The 20,141-nt window shown below is 35.7% G+C and overlaps 1 protein-coding gene across 1 annotated transcript; it reads right to left on the bottom strand.

Moving 5' to 3' along the window:
- Nucleotides 1-1,435: 1,435 nt before the first annotated feature.
- On the bottom strand, nt 1,436-14,367 carry LOC130428733 (FXYD domain-containing ion transport regulator 5-like). Its single transcript, XM_056756944.1, has 9 exons — nt 14,222-14,367; nt 11,823-11,868; nt 10,689-10,745; nt 10,422-10,601; nt 7,920-7,967; nt 7,378-7,407; nt 4,216-4,290; nt 3,588-3,633; nt 1,436-1,823 (listed from the first exon to the last, which is right to left on the bottom strand). Exons 1-9 carry the CDS (start codon nt 14,231-14,233, stop codon nt 1,799-1,801), a joined length of 519 nt encoding a protein of 172 aa, XP_056612922.1. The 5' UTR covers nt 14,234-14,367; the 3' UTR covers nt 1,436-1,798.
- Between the last annotated feature and the right edge of the window lie 5,774 nt (nt 14,368-20,141).

A 20,141-nucleotide genomic window follows, 5' to 3' on the forward strand; every position in this document is an offset into this window, starting at 1 on the left:
TGCTGGTTTCTTATTTAAATCTAAATGAAATCCAATCGTGTTTAAATCAGAGAGCTTGAGCTTGATGCGTGTGGGTGTATATAAAAGCGTTAGTGTGTTATATTAATCGAGATTTGCAATATACTGTAACTGTAACACTTCATTAGCAAAGTGTCCACAGATGACAGCATTTCAGATACCTGGAATATATATATTAAGTTTGAGTCCAATATATAAACTTATTTGAGTACATTTTAAAGCCAGATACACATCGTTTATATGTGTTAAAAAACGTTAAACTTGATTAATTTCTGAGATTAATTTCTATCTCCTGGGCTTTTTGGGAAGGTGGATGACAAAAAATTCATAAGCGTAATTTTAAAATGATGTGTTTGATATTTTCCATTATAGAACATTTAAGAAATGAATCAGCAGTGTAATATAATCTTGAAACCCATGAATTTTCTTACTGTTTCTCTTAATAGTTCTTGCAATCTGTAAAACGGTTGATCTTTAAATGAGTATCGAGAAAATACAGTGATGGCCAGAGAGAAGTAGATGTTCCTTGTGAAGGTTGTTTCCAGAAGTCTTTAAAGGGGAAATCATCCGACAATCTATTGTATTTCTAAACAATGGAAGCTGTTTCTGACATCAGCAGCTATTTTCTTTTGTGTTATAAAGGGTATTCTATCAGCAAGCAGGTATAATGTATGTAAATTGTGATTATGAAAAGTTGTATGTACGACTATATAATGTTTTAATACACATATATTCATATAAGAACATATACACTTTTGTAGCATTAGAAGTTATAATGTGGAGAAAGCACCACCTTCAACTTTGACCAGCTGTTTTATAACGTTTGAGAAAAGAACTTAAAGTAGAAACTGGTATTTGTACACCTGGGATTATTTTAAATGTAACTAATGAACCTTTGTGTGATTTCTATTGGAGTTAACAATAAAATCCTGTTGCTGTAAATATTTTGTAAGATCTGTATTTGTTGTATGGACATTATTTTTAAATAAATATGTGTCACCAATAAACCAAGTGTACTTATGTCTAATTATTTGGCTTCATGTTTTGTACAAACTCCTTCTGGTCCACCTAGAAATGCTAATGGAAAAATCTCACAGACATATTCTTGATATTTTTTTCCTATGACATCAGCAAATACCCATTTTCTGTTTTCGACGGCCTTGAAGCTCATGTACTGCAAAGAATGCACTATGAAACCCTATATAGCAGTGTTTTTATCTTAGATCAGATACACTGATAACCCGTATTTTACCCCAAAGGTCCAGATGATACGTTGAGATAAATGCACAATTGAACAGACTGAACAAACTGAACTTTTATTTTTCGTTGCTGGTTTATAATACAGAAAAATGGCCCCAAGAGGGCGCTTGTGAGCTTTATAAGCCACTCTTCTCCAAATCCAAATGAATGACACATGTGAAGATGCAAAAATTTTAATAATAAAAAGCAAGTACAGGTCTGTGTTGAACAAAGTTTGACGTTTAAACAGAGCCGTTTGGTGCTGGGGGGATGAAGGGATTTTATGTCTGAGATGTGTGATTACACTGGGATGTGTTGAAGCGTTACCGCTGGCGTATATTCCCCAGCTCCTTTGTCTGATATACCCAGAGATCGGTTTGAAATAATGAACACACTCACGCACACGATCTCTCCATCTTGGCCTTGTTTTGTCACAAGGGGGAAATTGAAGTATGTAGGCCTGACTGCAGTCAGAACAGGTCTAACTGGCTGCTCTGTTTTCATCTGTTTGGTTTTATTGATGATGAGCTGTGATCGAGCGCTAACTTCTGGTCACTTCGTAGGAACTAGACAATAAAATATAGAGAAACTGGTTAGTCCTGTCACTTCATAAGCAAATACAAACATAAACAACAAAAAAGGGTGCATAATTGCAGCAACAAACAAACTTTGGCCTTAAGTAAGAACATATCTCTCAATAACAACAGTGATACAAACAAGATGAGAAAAGTTTTACTTTATGCAAATGAGTAGAAATGTTTAAGTCACTCAGTGAGTGGTTTCACTTTTCTATATATGATTCAACCTTGCCTACGTGCTGGTGCATGATTTCCTGTAAAAAAAACAACTGACAACTGTGCCAGAAATGTCTGCATTCTGAGTGACTTAGATTCATGTGATGACAGATTGTATCTAAGATATACGACACATGATGCATTACTATGGTAACACTTTCTATTCCATAATGTCAATTTTGTCTGCAAGACAACCGATTCCTTGTTCTATCATCATTGTCCCTGATGTCGTTCAAAATCTGTCTATGTCTCTTATGTGAAACACAAAAGAAGATATTTTTAAAAAAGTTTTGTATTCAATGGAAGTCAAGGGGGGACGGTGTTTTTTGGTTACCAACATTCTTTCAAAATATTTACTTTTGTGTTCTGCAGAAGAAGGTTTGAAACGACATGAGGGTGAGCAGGCCTAAATGATGCAATACTTTTCTGTTTTGTCTGAACTATGCATTTATCAGCTTAGTTGGATCTTCACATTTATATACAGTAATGCAAATTTGTAGTCGCATTAAATATATCATAAATCGACAGTTAAACCCTTTAGGTTTGCACAAAAGCTCTATAAAAGCTCAAGCCGTTTTAGCGACTCCTTTCTCAAGCGGTTAAACCGATTGTTACTGTTTTGCAGAGAAAGAAAATGATGCCTTTTACCCTTAATAGCCGAGACCATTTGAAAAAGCTCTTTTCATAGAGAAGCATGTTATTATTCTTCACTTATATTACTGAAATTACATACTGTTTTGTACCTCTTGCACAAGTCAACCCAGCTGACATTCTGCACATGCAAACGCTCTGTATTTTTATTTTGAAATTTTCATTTTGAAATGGCACGAAGAGGTGTATAATGAGCACATATTACACATGGCTCTAATAACATGAAGTAAGATTGAACGTTGGGCACATTGGACAGTCTATTTAAAACCCTAATGATGTCTTAATATAATACATTCTGTTATGACTGTAAGGCATCAGGATTTTACAAAAAAGATCAAGGGTTATAAAACCAACAACAGTACTGCTATTTAAGCAGTGAACAATGGCACAATAATCAGAACGGTATTTTAATGTATTGCTTACCGTTTAGAGTATGCTGTTTATTGAATATTTTTTTAAGGAATAATTTGTGAAACGTATGCAATGCACATTATGGTCACATGACTTCTTTACAGAGAATAAGTAATTCAGTAAGTGCAATACACTTATTATCTTATTAATAAATCAAGTATTTAATAAATCAAGATAATATGTTGACAATATTACGACAATTTCATCCTCTTCCTTTGTCAGACCCAAAATGGAAGATCAGGTCATGCATTTGTATTATGGCTTATATCATTCATGTGAAAGGTTATCCTTATCTATAATTAACACAGATCATTTGCATATTAGTTTTCAACATTCACACAATATACTGTAGAAATACTACCAGCAAGTTGTTCTTAAGACAGCTCATGATTTTACTATAAACTTCTGAGGGTCACACACACAAATAAATAAAAGCAAAATGAATAGTATAAAATAAATAAAAGTCCCGCTTACCTTCCTTTGCCAATGCGACATTGTGGTATCCGTTTCACTTTACCACCTTTGGGATGTAGGAAGAATAACAATAAGGGAAGAGTGGTTTGTGGTTTTGAAACGTGAGGGATTAGTAAAAGCATTCAGACAACAACCAAGTTGTTGTGGTTGTCAGACTTGTCTTGTTTGCTCTGTTAAAGGGACAGTTCACCCAAAAATTAAAATTCTGTTATCGTTACTTGCCCTCAAGTTTGTTCCAAATCTGTGTAAATGTCTCTGTTCTGATGAACACAGAGAAGGATATTTGGAAGAATGCGTGTAAACATTCTGTGCCTTTATGTGGCCCCCACAGCTTTATACATTTCATTGTTCTGTTGAATACAAAAGAATACATTTAGAAGAATGTGGGAAAGCAAACAGTTCTTTTAAAAACAATCAACCGTCGTTGTCATTTTTCCTTTTATGGTAGTCAATGGTGGCAAGAACTGTTTGGTTGTAAGCAATCTTCCACATATCTTTCTCTGTTCACTAGAACAAATAACATGTATACAGATTTGAAACCCGGGGGTGAGTAAATAATGACAGCATCTTTATTTGTCCGTGATCTGTCCCTTTAAAATGAAGATGTAATGATCTTTAAAAAACTTACATCCAAGAACCAAGATGCCCATCACAAAGAGAATCGCTGCAATGCCTAAACCTACTTTCCGGAGAGAGGCGTAGTCTGAAAACAAACAAAGCATGTTATCATCCTGCAAAGCAAATGAACAGAATGGTGTCTAACAGGTCTGATTCAGTTGAATTCTATGTTTGTGTGAAGCACAGAACTGTATTTCCAAGCAGGAGAAAATTGATTTCATAAAAATCCTAAAAATCTGTTGAGATACTGATGACTCCCTGAGAGCTTTGTAATATTGAGTTTTCATTTCAATAGTGTAATTCTCATCATCCTCTATGGTGATTATTATGAGATTCTCATTAGTGTACTTCAATGAAAAAATACTGTCATACCACGACTATCACTCGAACCTCACAAACACCTTTGTGTTTTCATTAAGATATTGTTGAGCGTTTTCGGTATGGATACTGTTGGCACTGAAGGGTGATTTCAGGATTTACTGTTCTTCAAGGGACATTTAGTCTCCACAATAGGCAAAACCTGACCCACAAGCACAGACCGCAGAGAACATCCTGCACAAAACACCCGTAACTGATGACTTTCTTGGAGAATTTTCAGGCACTTTAAGTCTAAGACGCTTGGGAATTTGGAATGAAGGCATCCACAGGTCAAAGCTAATGAGGCTTTTTCCTGAACATCAGATGCCCTGTAGCTGCCCGAACAAGAGAAAGTGATTGAAACAGCATCTGTCACCAGGTCATAAGCTTTTAACTACAGCACTCGAGATAGCGTAGTGCTCCCATTCTCAGCACTTCTGTGTTTCTTATAAACACAAGACTTTCCACAGACTTTGTATTTCTCCAGACTCTCCTCTTATGCAAAGAAAACATATTTTCTAATATGTATTTTAAGTCATTTAATAACTATATAGAATAATACATTTATTTTATAATACAATATATTGAACAAGTGAAAGAAGTGTCGCTTTTCATATATGGTAAAGTACATGCACTTGGTTCCAGGTGTTGAAATGTATCATTTAACATAATTATAGCAATTCTATTTTTCAGTATGTTCTCATCTATTTTTGTTTCATATAGGATTCTATCAGTGTGGACATTGTCAGTCTCATATATAGCGGAAAATTAACACCTGATACTAGTTCTGTCAAAACAAAATCAAAGCGCCACATTTGTTGATGGCTTGTTAACAAGCTCATCAGTATGACAAAACCCTTTCGTTCAATCTAGTCTAAAACAAATTTGTGGCTGTTAATTCACTGTGATTTGCCTGTCGAGATTGTGTCATGTTTTGCGTTTTCAATTTCGAACTGTTGAATGTAATATCGTCACCTTGGAATTATAAGCCTCAGCATTCTGAGCTGTTTGGAGATTTTAAGCTTCAAAATGTTTGCATTCCATATAGCAAGAATGATATGGGGAACAAGTCTCTTTCATAGACAATGACCCTAGATGTATTCTAAATGTGCAATATCAAATACCTCTCAAATTTGTAAAACCGTTCTAATGCAGATAACTGTAGAACTTTCTAATTCAGAAAAATCCCTTTCTGCTTGGAATTAAGAGATTCATTTTACAATGAAACACAAACAGTTTACTCATAATTTATGTTGCATTGCAACATGTATAAAAAATATATTTAATGCGTTCTATGACACTTATTTCCTATTTTAGGATGGATAACTTTTTCTTGACCATTTTAGCATAAAATGCTTAACATTTTGTCGCGTACGGATGTTAATTTTAGGTTGGAACCTGTGCCCAGCATAAAGTACTTTAAGTTTTTCTCTTAAGTGTTACACTTAAGAGGTGATTTCCCTTTACCAAAGACAATAGGAGAATAACTTAAGTGTACTCTTAAATATACCTTAAGTATTACTTAAGGCGAAATTACACTTAAGGTGCTTTATGCAAGCGGACCCTGGAGTTTATTGTTATGAGAAAGGTAAAGTGGCATTCTCTCTAGAGATTAGTATGGCTGAAGTAAAATGCTAATGTTTATTGTTGATATTAAGAACCCATCAATTCAATTGTTGACAATTTTACCTTTAAAGCCTAATATTGTAGTTATAGGTCCAGTTTCTGAATGTTAGCGGCATCTAGCGGTGAGGTTCCAAATTGCAACCAAAGACATACGGCTACATCATGTAAGGTCTTTATATCCTCCATAAAAATTACACATTGAAGCTTTAAGACAATTAAACAATTTAATTTTTAAAAAGAAAAAAATTCAAAGAAGCCTGATCCTGATTGGTACATAACATAATGTAAATAAATTGTCATAGAATAAAAATATGTGAATAATAATTTTTTCACTAAAATGTCTGATAGAACCATATAATTCCAACAGTTGAAAAGTGGTGGGGGCAGAGATAACAAAACATTAGGAATATTTATCATATATAGTGGGTGGTCCGTCCATTGTTTACTCCGCTTTTTGATTCCAGCTCTCACAGTATGTGGTTCCCAAACTGTCATTTAGGGAAGGTCACTTGGCTGTTGTGGTGCATGACACTTAAAAAAAAGTTTATTCCTATGATTAAAATGTCACTTGTACATTGGTTTACGCGTTTTTGTGCTTGGATACTGGATGCACAAGCAAGCGGCACGTGTGCAGGTTTTTATACTGGCCGCGATTCTGAAGTCGCGGCTCTCTGTCTTCCGCAAATATAACTTGAGTGTGACCAACGAAAGATGGTGAGAAAGCGGCGTATCCTGCGTTTTCTTCGAGTTTGGATGTTAATGGCCCCTAAACAATACACACCTTCCGCACGGATCTCTTTAAACCTTCCAAAAGTTGTGGGGACATGTCCCACCTGTCCCACCTGCAAATTACACCTATGTATTCCAAGGTGACAATATGATCCTCAATGCACCAGATTAGCGTATCCAGAATAGGTGAGGATTTAATCAGCACAAAATTATAATTTCTAACCAGATTTCTGTCGTTTTCTGGAAAAAAAGTGGTTCTTGCCTGTGCGAAACTGATCTTTTACAATGCAAGAATGTTGCCATAGTGTTGCTTTAAGGTTGCGAAGGTGTTCATGGCATTGCTATTTTACAGTGGCCATGTCAAAAAAAACAAACACTGACCCTCTGTTTTAGCGATAATAACAGTAATGCTTGCATTAGCAAACACCACTTACCACTAAATGATTCAACAGATACTTACCATAATTAAACGGTTCATCCCATCTCTTGTCTGTAGAGAAAATGGCACAGTTTAGAGAGGTTTTGACACGATAAACAAGACTTACAAACAATGGTGTGCGCCTATAAAATGTAATGGACTCTTTTTCATATTATGTAAAGTAAGCCAGAAGTATATGTGTGGGAGTGTGTCAGCATATTCATGGGCATTATGAGCCCTCTGGGCTTTGCCGTTTTTAATGGATCTAATGGGATGACGATCAGAAAGCAGTCTTTTGACCCGTCTACCTTAGATGATTTCCAACACTTATTTCCCATGATCTCATCAGGGCGGAGCCAGTCGAATGACAGTTTGTGGCTGTTATGAATATTTGGATTTGAGATACAGCCACTGCCAATATTTCATCCAATCGACAAGGCTATTGTGTACATTTTAAATCAACATGGATAATCTTGACAAATGCAGATTACCTCAGAATGGCTAAATATCAATAAAATGAAGGATGTTTCAGTCAACAAGCAGGTGAACAGAACAGTAGAAGAGAATAAGCAACCGGTCTTTACCCCACACAGTAGACTTGGTGTTGGAAGTTCTGGATGTGTAGGTCTTCGCTGCAAGGAGAATGTAAAAACAAGACTTAATCTAACATAGACATTCTTTTCTCCAATTCAATAATGAATAAAAGGAAGCTTTTCTCAGTGTCCGTAATGGAGGTTGACAGTAGAGACGTTGGACTCTGAGCTTGAAAAGCAGAGAGCGTGGCCCTTATCGCAACCCTATGGATTCGTCCATAATTGCAACTAATTAAATTCCAGCAGCACTCGTTTTCTGTCCGGGCCTGTCTTTCAAATTCAATTTTGGCATATTTCAATAGTACGCCTCTCTCAGGATATATGCTTGGTTGATTCTTCATAAAGCGTATCGGCTCGCCACGACAGTGCTGCTCAATCCCACAGAAACGCTGCATTATCTTTTGGCCTCTGAGCATGGAAAGACCGTCGAGCATTTTCTAATTACCTGCTAATTAGTTTCCAAGTTATGTGTGCCCTTGATATGAATTGCACTAGTGAAGTGGAAGCCTCTCAGCTATTCATTCAATCCTCTGCTCTGTCACCCTCCTCCCAATCCCATTCCCAACATCCTCGCTTGTTCGAGTGGAAGGTTCTCTTATGTTAAAATCCTTCTGTGAAGCTTGTATTCGGGAAGTCAGCATTACATTTAGCGGTATCTCTTATAAAGCGGTGAAATTATAAAGAAAAAAAGTATTATTTATAGGTATGTGTTAAGGTAAAGGGAAATTTTTGGATCATGCTACTGCTACTACTAATATTTCTGCCAATTTTCAAATAAATAATGCTTTTTACATTTGTTTACATAAAAAAATGAAAACTGCAGAAACATGTCAAAATAACAGAAAGATGCTCTGTATTTTTTCAGACCTCAATCATATTCACATTAAAGCAACACGACAGTTACATTTATACATGTATTTAGGAAAAGTTTTTATCACAGTTTGTATGTGTCTTGTTCATGGGCTTAAATCTCATTTAACTGTGGGGGGGACAATACACATAACATTTCTCAAGAGCAATTTTTTGACACAACTAACAGTCAAAATTGTACAAACTATGACACAAAGCGATAATTTGCATTAGGTTTATAGGTTTAGCGTGCAGACTTGTAGTCATATTATAACTGAACTGAACTGTCACATACTCTAATACAAGTGAACAATTTTTTTCTTCCCATTTATATATTTTTTGTCTCTGTTGTGAAGACAGGAAACAAATGTAAAAACACACTTCCCATGATACTACATGTTAACACTGAGTCACTTTTTAAACACTTGTTATCCTGATTTATACTGCAACAAAGACGTTTAAATTTTGTGTTGTACTCGTTGATGAATCGCCCGAGATTCAGTAAACTGAATGTTTAGCTTATCCGCCGTGCACATACTGCACACAGTAGATGCTGAGAAAACGACCTTCTCCATCTGAATTTAAGCTGTGCAACTTTTGTGGACGCTAGATATAGTGCCAACATCACAAAATTGGAACCGGTATGTGCGCGGCTGTGTGTGACACGGGACCTGTATGGCAGGAACGGTGGCTAATTGTGGCGGTTAATGTTCACATCATGCCAGGTCGCCAAAAATAAAACAATGCATGAGAAACGGCTTCGGCTTGTTAGTTGCAGTGTGTGACATCCTATGTAACAAGCTAACGTTTACTAGCTAAGTAACGTTTTAATAACATAGCAGATTCATGGAAAAATTCATCAGTAATCAGTTGTATTTTCTTCTAATTACACAATTAGTTTAGGTAAACATAAATATATTTATGACATATATTTAGAGAATGGGAGTATAATTGATTTTGGGGGGGGCAACCCTCGTATTGAGGGGGACGTGTCCCCTCTGTCTCCCCGGGATTTAAGCCCATGGTCTTGTTATGCGGTCAGTCTTTCACATTGCTGTTGAATGATTTTATCTCACTCCTTAGGTTTGTTTATGTTGAAATTCAACAGACTCTGAACTGGAATGACCACAATACATCTAGAAATGCTCATTAAAAGCATGTTTGAAATGGTCTCGTATTTATTTTCACGGCTTTACATATAAGCAACAATGAAGTCGGCTTTTGCTGTAAATGATAACAGATTTTAATGTACTCAAATATTCATTCATGTTCATTTCCTCATTTTGCACAGAAGTTGGCTTCCTTAACATTTAAGAAATCAAGGTTATATATTCACAGTATGTTCTTTACAGTATGATTTTAAAACGTTATTTCACATACAATTTATGTAGCTAATACAAACACACTGAGAGGTGGGTTGTCAAGGACAAACCCAATCACTCTAATTAGCTTTCAGAATAAAAGTCAACTACAGACTACACAATATTGCGTCTATGTTTTCTCACTGACACAACTCCAACTCGGAAATTCAAAGAACATCCCACTCACATTTTAGATTTTTTTTGGTGCTGTCAGTGTGAACCTTAACATGACCTTTACTGTAGAGCTAGTGCATGGAGGAGCAGGGAATAAATCAAAGCTTACTTTGTGTTCTTGTACTGACTGTAGACGTTTCATTGGTGGTTACTGTAGACGTCTCATTTGTGGTCACTGTAGGGGTCAAGGTGGAGGTGGTGGAGATATTTTGGTCCGTCGCAGGTGCGGTGTAATACTGTTGCTCAATGGTGACTGGGTCTTTTATCATATCTGTGGCAGTTGTGTAAACTAAGGGAAGGGAACACATATGTTTTTAATGGATTTAAAAGGGAAGCTGTCATGCCAAAATAAAAAGTATTTAAAATAATCGCCAACCATTTTCTGTGAGTCCAGGGGATGTGGAAACAGGTGCAGGTGTTTCAGTGGCACAACCTTCATAGACGGAAACAAAAATATTGAATCTAAAGGTCAAAAATGATGTTTTTGGTAAAGAAAACACAAAAAACTTAGCTCTGTACAATGTAGTGGACTTTGAGAGACATGTTTTATTGCACTTATGCTTTTTGTTGTCCTAATATTGACCCAATTGCTTCCATTGTTTACCCATCTTGTAAGTCGCTTTGGGTAAAAGTGTCTGCTAAATGACTTAATGTATGTATTTAATAATAAAAGCATGTTTATTATTGTTTATACTTATAATACCAATGCAACCAATAAAATACGTTGGGGACAGCGCTATTTGTTTGTCTGACTATTGGCGGATGGCTGCAGTTTTATTTTTTATTCATTCTTTTTACATTTCTGTTTTCTTATCATATAAATATACAGTAACATACAGTTTAAAACGGTCATACTAAAACCAAGCTTATGTTACAAAATGTACAATAAAAAGACGACACATATGTATGTGTGGGAATGATATAGAGTAGGTCAATTCCACCTAAAAAGCCACCATTGGTCTGATCTTAAAAAAGTCCTTGAAAATGTTTAACGATACCATTATGACTTATAATTGTTCCCGCTCAACACAAGAATTCACAGTGGCCAGCAAATGAATGCAAATGTATTCTGACTGTGGCATAATAACAGTGTGGTGATGTAGAGTGCAGTGGTTTGTAATGAAGGCAGGACTCGCATACACCCTGCCAGAGAACAAGGACTAATTGTGGTCTAGCGGAGATGGGTCGCAACATTTTGGTCGCGTTTTCTGGCTACACGCGGCTTTCCAATGAATCTCTTCACAAGACGAATGGCCACATGGGATTAAGCAATTCTCTCGGCAAATGCTACGATTATTGCAGAGCGGCTATAATCAATCTTTTATTGCAAGAATTCATCTGGAACAATTCTACATATTAGACCCGCTGGTCATTCGTGGCGTTGGGTAATGTGGCATTTATAAAAAGTAAGATTTATCAGATTAGACTTAGTATATACAGTAAGTATAGAATAAAAAAATGGTGTGTGTGTGTGTGTGGGAGAGAGAGAATCAGAATAGCAATTACTCACCTCTGAGGTAAAGAAACAGTAAAATCGTCACCTCTCGTAACAGAATCTGAACAGAAGAAAAGACTGTTAGGTTGTCTTAAGGCCCAAAACAAGAGCACAAATTAAAACTGTTTTATATCAAACATTTGGTTGCACCGAATTACCTAAATTTTCTCACACTCATCTCCCGCTACGCATTTTATTATGTTCTTTTCCATTCCTACTTGCTATTATTCCACACATTTCATGTCAATATCGGCAGTTTCAAATATGAGATCTGCTTTTTCAGTTCAGAAATGACCACAATAACCATGAACTTCTTCAAAACCTGAGGTTTTCCCACAGCAAGATTTTTTTCTTCCAGATAGCATCTTGTGTTCTTTATTGTAAATACGGAAATCAAACTTTTCGTGCATGGGGGTCGACAGAAATTTGCATTTCATAAGTCAAGAAAATAGCATTGAATACTCAATACTTTGTATTGTAACATCAAATTCTAAATGACAAAACATTATTTCTAGGTCTACACTTCCCGTCAACTTGAAGTTGGGAATATTAGTGCAACTTTAAGGACTTCTGTGCATGTTTTATGGTGTTATCACGATCAGCCCGTGAACATTCAGCTGGTGTAATGACGGCGTTTGAGATAAAAGGTCTAGACATTTCTCAAGGTTATCATTAACCAATCAATTTGAGACACGGTTGAAATTTGTGCCTTTTGATCCATAAAAGCCAAACAATAGAAGACTGTCAATGCCTGTGGGGGGCGGACGGGTTGTTGGTTACCTAGCAACAGAGTCGGCACCTAACACAAATACTAGATTATGACACATCATCATCACATTAGTCACCATTTTCCAGATTGGTGTAATCAAACGACCAAAATCCCAGAATGCTATAGGTATGGAGAACAGATTGCTGCAGCCTTGGTCAAAGCTCAGAGCTTTTAATACAAAGCATGCCCGAGTCACAGGGCAAACCGCACAGGCAAAACATCATCTATCGAGAACTGCTGCTGCGGCTCAACGTGTTGCTTTTTTGACACAAAAAATTGTGAGATTTCTGACACGGGTGCTGTAGGTCAGAAATAGAGAACTGCGGCTGGTAGTTCTGTGGGACCTGTGAGTATAAAGGTCACATTTACTTCCTACAGACTGATTTCCACCGCAGGAATATCTGTACACTCACAATTCATTGTGATCCCCTTGTAACAGGAATTCAGTTTTTTATTGAATGCACCTATACATGCATAACAGTGCCTGTTACAGACATTGTTTTTTGTGTAAATGTAACGTTTAGTTTAAATGCATCTGACTCGATTAGGTTATCAATTTAATCGACCGTTCAAATCTCTAGGCTAAACGTTTTGGGAATAAAAGGGGAATGCAAAATGCGTTACAATTATCCCCTGTCCTCCTGTATCTCCAACAAGATCAAGCATTTCAGGGCACATTGAATCTGTAAATTTCACATGCTCAATTTATCTCACACTACTGTACGTTCTGTAATGCGTGAACTGCCGTGTGTTATCACATCTAATTTACATACAACGTCTAGAGTTTAAAGGTCAGATCTAGCCAATCATTCCTCTCTTGAACAACAACGGGAGACCTTTAATTTGTCAATGACTCGGAGTCGTGAAAAAATTGAAACGTACTGAAAGCAGAGAAGCATTTTTCAATGTTTCAGCCCATTAATTTCTTCATGTTGGCAGCAGCTTTCAAACTAATATTTGCCTAACATAATAGACATGGTGTGCTCCTAAATATTACAGTAGTCTAAATGTCAGTATAACTTACCTTATAACCTTTTGCTAACTTTGGATTATTTTTATTACGATTAAGCACACATCTTTATTCTTCTGATAATGTCAAAATGAATTAAAACTCTTTTAATGACACCAAAAACAGGCGTCTTTTTTATAATGCATTATATAATTTCTTCTTTTTACTGAGAAACATGTTCAAATGTATACAGCTACCTTTCCTGACATTTGCATTGCAAAAACGAGTTATTGCAAAAGCACATTTATTTATTTATCTATTATTTATTTATTTTTTATTCTTCTATTTTCTTTAGCAGCCTCCAAGACCTTTCCCATTAGAAGTAGCAGCTTTGATCTATGGGAGGCCGAGCTTTTATTGAACTTTGGGTTGCGTGCTTAATTCTTTTTAGCAGGTGAGTGAGTGTGTTTACCTGTTTCTACGGACAGATTCTCCTCTGGGAGTGAGATGATCGATGGATCAGATAAATGTGAAGTCTGGTCCACTATGACCTCACATGCTTTGAAGCACATGTGCCTTTAGCTATGCATATTGTTCTCTCCATTTTATGGCCTTTCAACTTTTCTACGCTTGTATTGCGATCTTAAACAGGCTTAAAAAACATCATATAAATATATATTGTTTAATTTCACTCACCTTAGTGTTCATATTGAACTTGTATATCACATCCAATTAGAGTTGAACAGAGGATTGCATCCACCGGTGCCTCGTAAACGGAGAGAAAATGGAAGATGTGTAGACGGTTGACCACGCCCTTTTTTTACTTCCTCTGTCATCATTCGGCACTTCCTCTCTCTCTCTCTCTCTCTCTCTCTTTCTCGCACGTTCTCACTGGTGCATAGTCTCTTGACTCTGCTCATATCTGCCAATCCTTGTTCATGCCAGTCTCATCAGCCTTTGTCTACAGTTGAAACTGTGTTAATGCCTCCCTCGGTCTCTGTCACATTGCGTGTGTGTATCAGCACTGTAGATCTTTGTGTTTTCCAAAGGCCCTGAAATCATAATGACGTCTATATTTGTCTATGAAGCAACTGTGTTTGAGGAAAATTCATAATGTAAATGTGAAATGAAATTATTATATTAGCTTGAGATGTGTTTTAATGATGTGCTAAAAGGAAAATGTACAGGTTTGGGTTTTATAGAGATTTAATCAAGTTTTAATCTATGTTTCCATTGGGTCATTAGTGACTTGAAGAGTTTTTCTTATTAAAGAAAACCCTAGCAACCGCCCAGCAGTTCCCTAGCAACCATCAGCAAACTACAAATGAAAAGAAAAACTAGTGGGATGTACTTAATTGTTTTGTGTCGATTTTTTGCACTCAGTTTTTAATGTGTAGCATCATGGCAGTGCTCTTGTAAGAACAAGCACAGTTCAATACGGAGTTTGATTTCTTTTTGAATATTTTAGATTCAAATGAAACAATTGCTGACATATGATGCAAGTATAGAGGTCTAAAAATGATGTTGAAATTGCATACTAGAAATGTCAAAATCATAAAATTATGCAACACAGTTATAAAATATTTAAGTCCATATGTGGAAATCTGACATTCATTGCACAATTGAGAACTTATTCATTTGGTGTCTCATTATATCTCAAAAGTACACAAAGGTACGATTACTAGAAATCAAAAATCTGAAAAATGACACGGAAGTCTTGAGCTCCATTCACTCAAACTTCTGTTTTGGAGAAACATTTGACATACAGTATTAAAGAGATCCTGTTTGCCCTTTCACGTTAGGTTCCTCTTTTCTCAACGGTGAGATTACAAACAAACGTGACGAACGTTTAATTTCTTTGAAAACCAAAGGAAGGAATCCCAACAACCACAACATTAATGTGGTAACAAAATTAGATCACAATGTTCCTGAGGTTGTCATGACAGCACGGTCCTCCTAAGCCTACAACTAGTTTTCTTTTGTGTTCATATACACAGCAATTAGAAAACCAAAACTTTCTCTTCACTGCTTAAAAGAACTGTGTAGAATATGTGTAGGTCTGGAAGCCTTCCCACAAACTGAAATGCCTCTCAAGACAAATGGATGAATCTTCAGCTGTTCCTCTTTCACAATTCTAGTGAGAACCACGAGGTTGAGCACAGTCAACTTAACCCTGCTGGTATAAATAGACAGACTTTGTATAAAGGGAACCATTGCTTTGTTCTTTTAAACACCTACATTCGGCTACAATAAACAATACAAGCTTTCCATAAATCAACAAAGGAGCAATAGTGCTCATATAATGGTAACTGGCCTGGTGGGTTTGTTTGACCACCTCGCTCCTGTCACATTTCTCCTACTCCCCTGACTACATAATGGTCTCCACATACTTATTACTCCTCTTTTGTTTTTTTTATCTGACACGTATGATTTTGTCAAATAGATTTTTTTGTGTGTGTTGCTAATGTGTTAAAATTGGTTTCTATGGTGTGTCTGAAACTACTCCCTCGGTCACTCCTTTACTATTCCCTTTATAGTGAACAGTGTTGGATAAATTACTCAGAAAAAGTAATTAATTACTAGTAACTAATTTCATGTTCAAAAGTAAAATTCTATTTCTGTACAAATTATTTTCTTCAAAAAGTATTCAAACGTAGTTCTACCATGTTTTAATGTTATAACGAGATGTAAACTTATTAAAGAATAATTTCAATATTTTACCAGTTTCTCAGTTTCCTATTTCTCTTTGCTTTACTTTTCCCCATTCGGAAACTGGCGTGGGCTATTCCTGTGAAACGCAGAAGTAACATTTGCATTAAGGCCATTGATCCAAGCCACATTCAAGATTGTGATATCAAGGTCTATCTTAAAAAAATAACAGACCACTAAGAATTTGCCTTTAATATGCAGTTGCACATATATTACATCCATTCCAGTCAACTGTCTGATGAAATACAGAAAAAAGTGACAAAGTCAACCAACAGCAATGTGAAACACCGAGAGAACGCCAGTTCACATAAAAACTGTGAATGAAAATAGGATTTTTCCATCAAATATTAATTTCTCTTAATGTAACATTTGTCAATTATTAATTTATAGGAAGAAATATTCCAAACAGCTTAATAATACTTCATTTTAAAAAAGATCAAATAATTTAAAATAAATACGAACTTGCATATTTAAAAATAATTATAATATTTTATATGAGAGTAAATATCCGAAAAATATTTTTTTAATATTATTTTTACCTGTTTGCCAGTTCTGCAAATAAATGCATATGAATTACATTATATTTAGATTTTGAGAAAAAAGTTATTAGCAGGAGTCGGAGTGGTCTCCTATTTTTCAAGAGCTGTGTATGGCTTGATTTTTATAAATTTTTTCATATTTTTTTTTTCAGTTGTATGTTTTAAATTGTTTAATGAAACCAAACCGTTGGAAAGTATTAGCAAGACTCTTGTCAAACAGACAATTTTTCCTATTTTTCAATGGGGAAATTTTAGGTTAGAAGATTTAGCCACGTCCATAATGAACACTGTGTGATACCTTTGACCTTTTAGGATATTAAGATAGATTGAAATCATGCATGTTGTTCCACCAACCTTAATGAAGACTACCCTAAAAAGTTCTTTATACCAACAGCCGTTTATAAACTGTAGCAGAATAGATCAAGACTAGCCCTGTCTGTCCAGCACTTCTTCGAATAATGAAGAGAACTAAGATATAACAAGGCCGTTTATGGAGCAGCACTTATCCTTGAGAGCCTGTCCCTACAGATGACGGAAAAAAAGTGCCAATTACAGAGCAACACGACCCAAATAGTGTATTTGTCAGTTTTCTTTACAGGACAGGACAGATCCATCATTATGAAATAAAAAATAACAAGCTTAAAGAACAGACATGAGACAAACAAAATGATGTATAGGGCACACATATTGTGTGTGTGTGCGTGCGTGTGTGTGCGTATGTGTATGATGGTCTAGAAAATGTGTAGATGAAGCACCTTTGATATTTCCACATACATTCTTTGCATGAATTGTTGTCTTTGTGGCTTTCAGTCCATGTCTGTTTAATTTGATGTCATCTGTTTGCTAGCATTCACTAAGATGTTGACAAATTTGCTTTTGGGAAAGTAAACAAAAAATATTGATGACTCGACTTCCACTACAGATATTCGGCCAATGAAAACTCTAAAATGAGAATGAGAATGGCACCTTCCTCCATAGCTACACTCATCAAAATGAACTGTTATTTTGTGAAATGGTGTCAAGTGGGTTGCAGACGATTATGTTGAGTAGTTTCTATTAATTTGGTTGTACGAAAAAAAAGTAAACCATTAAACCATTCCGATTGGAAAAAAAAGTAAACCTAAACCATTCCGATTGTACCAATAATTTGAAGTTATTGGTGAATTATAAGTAGCATCGGAGTGGTTTGGATTTACTTAGAAAGGTATTTTCAGCTTTACGTGAATTTCTTTTGTTCATAAATTGTTGAAACATAAATTGTTGAAGCTACTCAACATCATTAATTTAATGTAAATCCAACAAATAATTTTTTTGAGTGTAGATATTACTAAATCCTATTTGTTATTTCAAACGAAAATGGCCATATAATAAAAGACAAAAAAACAAGAAATAAACAAAAACTTTGATAAGGAAATTTGTCAACACCGAAATGGAAAATTGTTTACAAACAAAATTTGAACAACATTCACAAGGTCTCTTAGGCTCCCTGACAACTTTTTCACTCCAGTTAGTTTATTTGTAAACTCACAGAGGATACATCACGGTGACAGAAGTATTAAATTGCTGTCGTCCTTACCATAATTGATAACACACAGACAAGACTTTTCACATAAATATCTTAATTAGCAAACAGCATCACAAATGAGTGCACGCAAGACTCAGAACGCTCATGATGGAAAGAGTGGAAAGGAAAAACACCTCTCCAGACGACATTGTGATTACACCAATTTGGATGGAGCGTGTGCTTGGGTTATTGTTTTTCTGGTAATTACCTGATTGTGCAAAGACAACTTCTGCAAATCTAAAAAGCGGTGAATAGACATAAAGAGGTAGAGTCATTGCATATTAAAGGTTTTCTTTCCATAAAGTACCCTGATTACCAAAAAAAGAAATTTTCCAATAATTGACTCATCTTTTTCTCCAGTGAAACACAAATGAAGATTGTTTTTTATAGAAAATCTTCATGTCTGCATTTACCCTGTTGAAGCTCCAAAAAGCACATTTCCTTTGTAAGATACGTATGAATCCAATAAAATGAGTTAACACAATTACATAAACTTAAATTATGAAATAAGAAAACATAGAGCCAGAGAACCTTTTTCTCCTATGTAGTAAAATAGGAAAACAAAATGTGACGTCAACATGTATCAAAAAAGTAAACGCAGTTCAAGACCTGGTAATGAGCTCCTTTCATTTCTGCTATTAAGCAGCCAATCCACCCTAGCAACCACACAGCAGCATCTCATAGCAACCACTTACATTTTCTTTGGAAAATGTACAAATTTTGTTCTTTAAATCATTCTGAAATACACAGCTTAATACGCAACTGTAGGTGTGTGAGAAAAAAAAACTATATATTTTTTAACAAAATGAATCCAAAACGAACACAAAAAAGCGCAAATTTAGAATGCGATATGCAGATAACTTTTTGATAGCTCAAATTGTTTGGTTAGGTATAGGTTAGCCATTCATTTTCTTTGTGGTAAGATACGTATTAATACAATAAAATTGGTTAATACAATTACATGAACTTAAATTATGAAATAACTAAACAGAGCCTGAGAAGATTTTTCTCCTATGTAGTAAGAAAGGAAACAAAATGTGACGTCAACATGTATCAAAAGAGCAAACGCAGTACAAAGACCTGGTAATGAGCTCTTTTCATTTCTGCCATTAAGCAGCCAACCACCCATAGCAACCACAGCAGCATCCCATAGCAACCACTTACTTTTTCTTTGGAAAATTTACCAATTTTGTTCTTTAAATTATTATGAAATACACAGCTTAATGCGCACTAAGTGTATGTGAAAAACGATAGCATCCTAAATTGATAAAAGTCACAGCTATTCATAGATTCTGCATTATACACTCACACGGTCCCAATTTGCACGAAAATGATAGTAGGTAATGTTTCAGAATAACCGTATTTGAAGACTTTTGTCATCAGTAATTATGGAATAAATTGTGTTTGCTCACTGTATAGACCAACTCCTCAATGGTCTGATTGCTAATGCGCTGCATTGTATGTCATTTTCCAGCAGTAATTGAGAAAAAACCAGGAAGCAAAACATACAGCAGCTGTCGTGAGATAGACCGCCAGCCAAATTCAATCAAAATTCTTATTACCTTACTTCATGTTCCCTTATTATTCATGCAATTTTAAAATCTGCCGTGTGAAAAGCAATTTCGATAGAAAAAGTTCAGCATGCAAATTCCATTATAAAACATTGCCAGTTTGCGTTGCGGTTGAAGCGCTTATGAACTGCTGGCAAACAGCAAAAGGTTGTTTCCCGAGCAACCCGTTTCTGGCAGGTACAGAACGAGAGTTACGGGACGGATGTGAGTTGTGACCGGCGTAACAGAGTTAG

This window comes from Triplophysa dalaica, chromosome 9, assembly GCF_015846415.1.
Source record: "Triplophysa dalaica isolate WHDGS20190420 chromosome 9, ASM1584641v1, whole genome shotgun sequence".
Classification (NCBI taxonomy): Eukaryota; Metazoa; Chordata; class Actinopteri; order Cypriniformes; family Nemacheilidae; genus Triplophysa; species Triplophysa dalaica.

What these genes read in the sequence shown, in the direction of transcription:
- LOC130428733 (XM_056756944.1), bottom strand. An exon ending in ACTGTTTCTTTACCTCAGAG is followed by an intron (nt 10,746 to 11,822) that starts GTGAGTAATTGC and finishes CCGTCTATGAAG; the next exon opens with GTTGTGCCACTGAAACACCT. An exon ending in CCCTGGACTCACAGAAAATG is followed by an intron (nt 10,602 to 10,688) that starts GTTGGCGATTAT and finishes CCCTTCCCTTAG; the next exon opens with TTTACACAACTGCCACAGAT.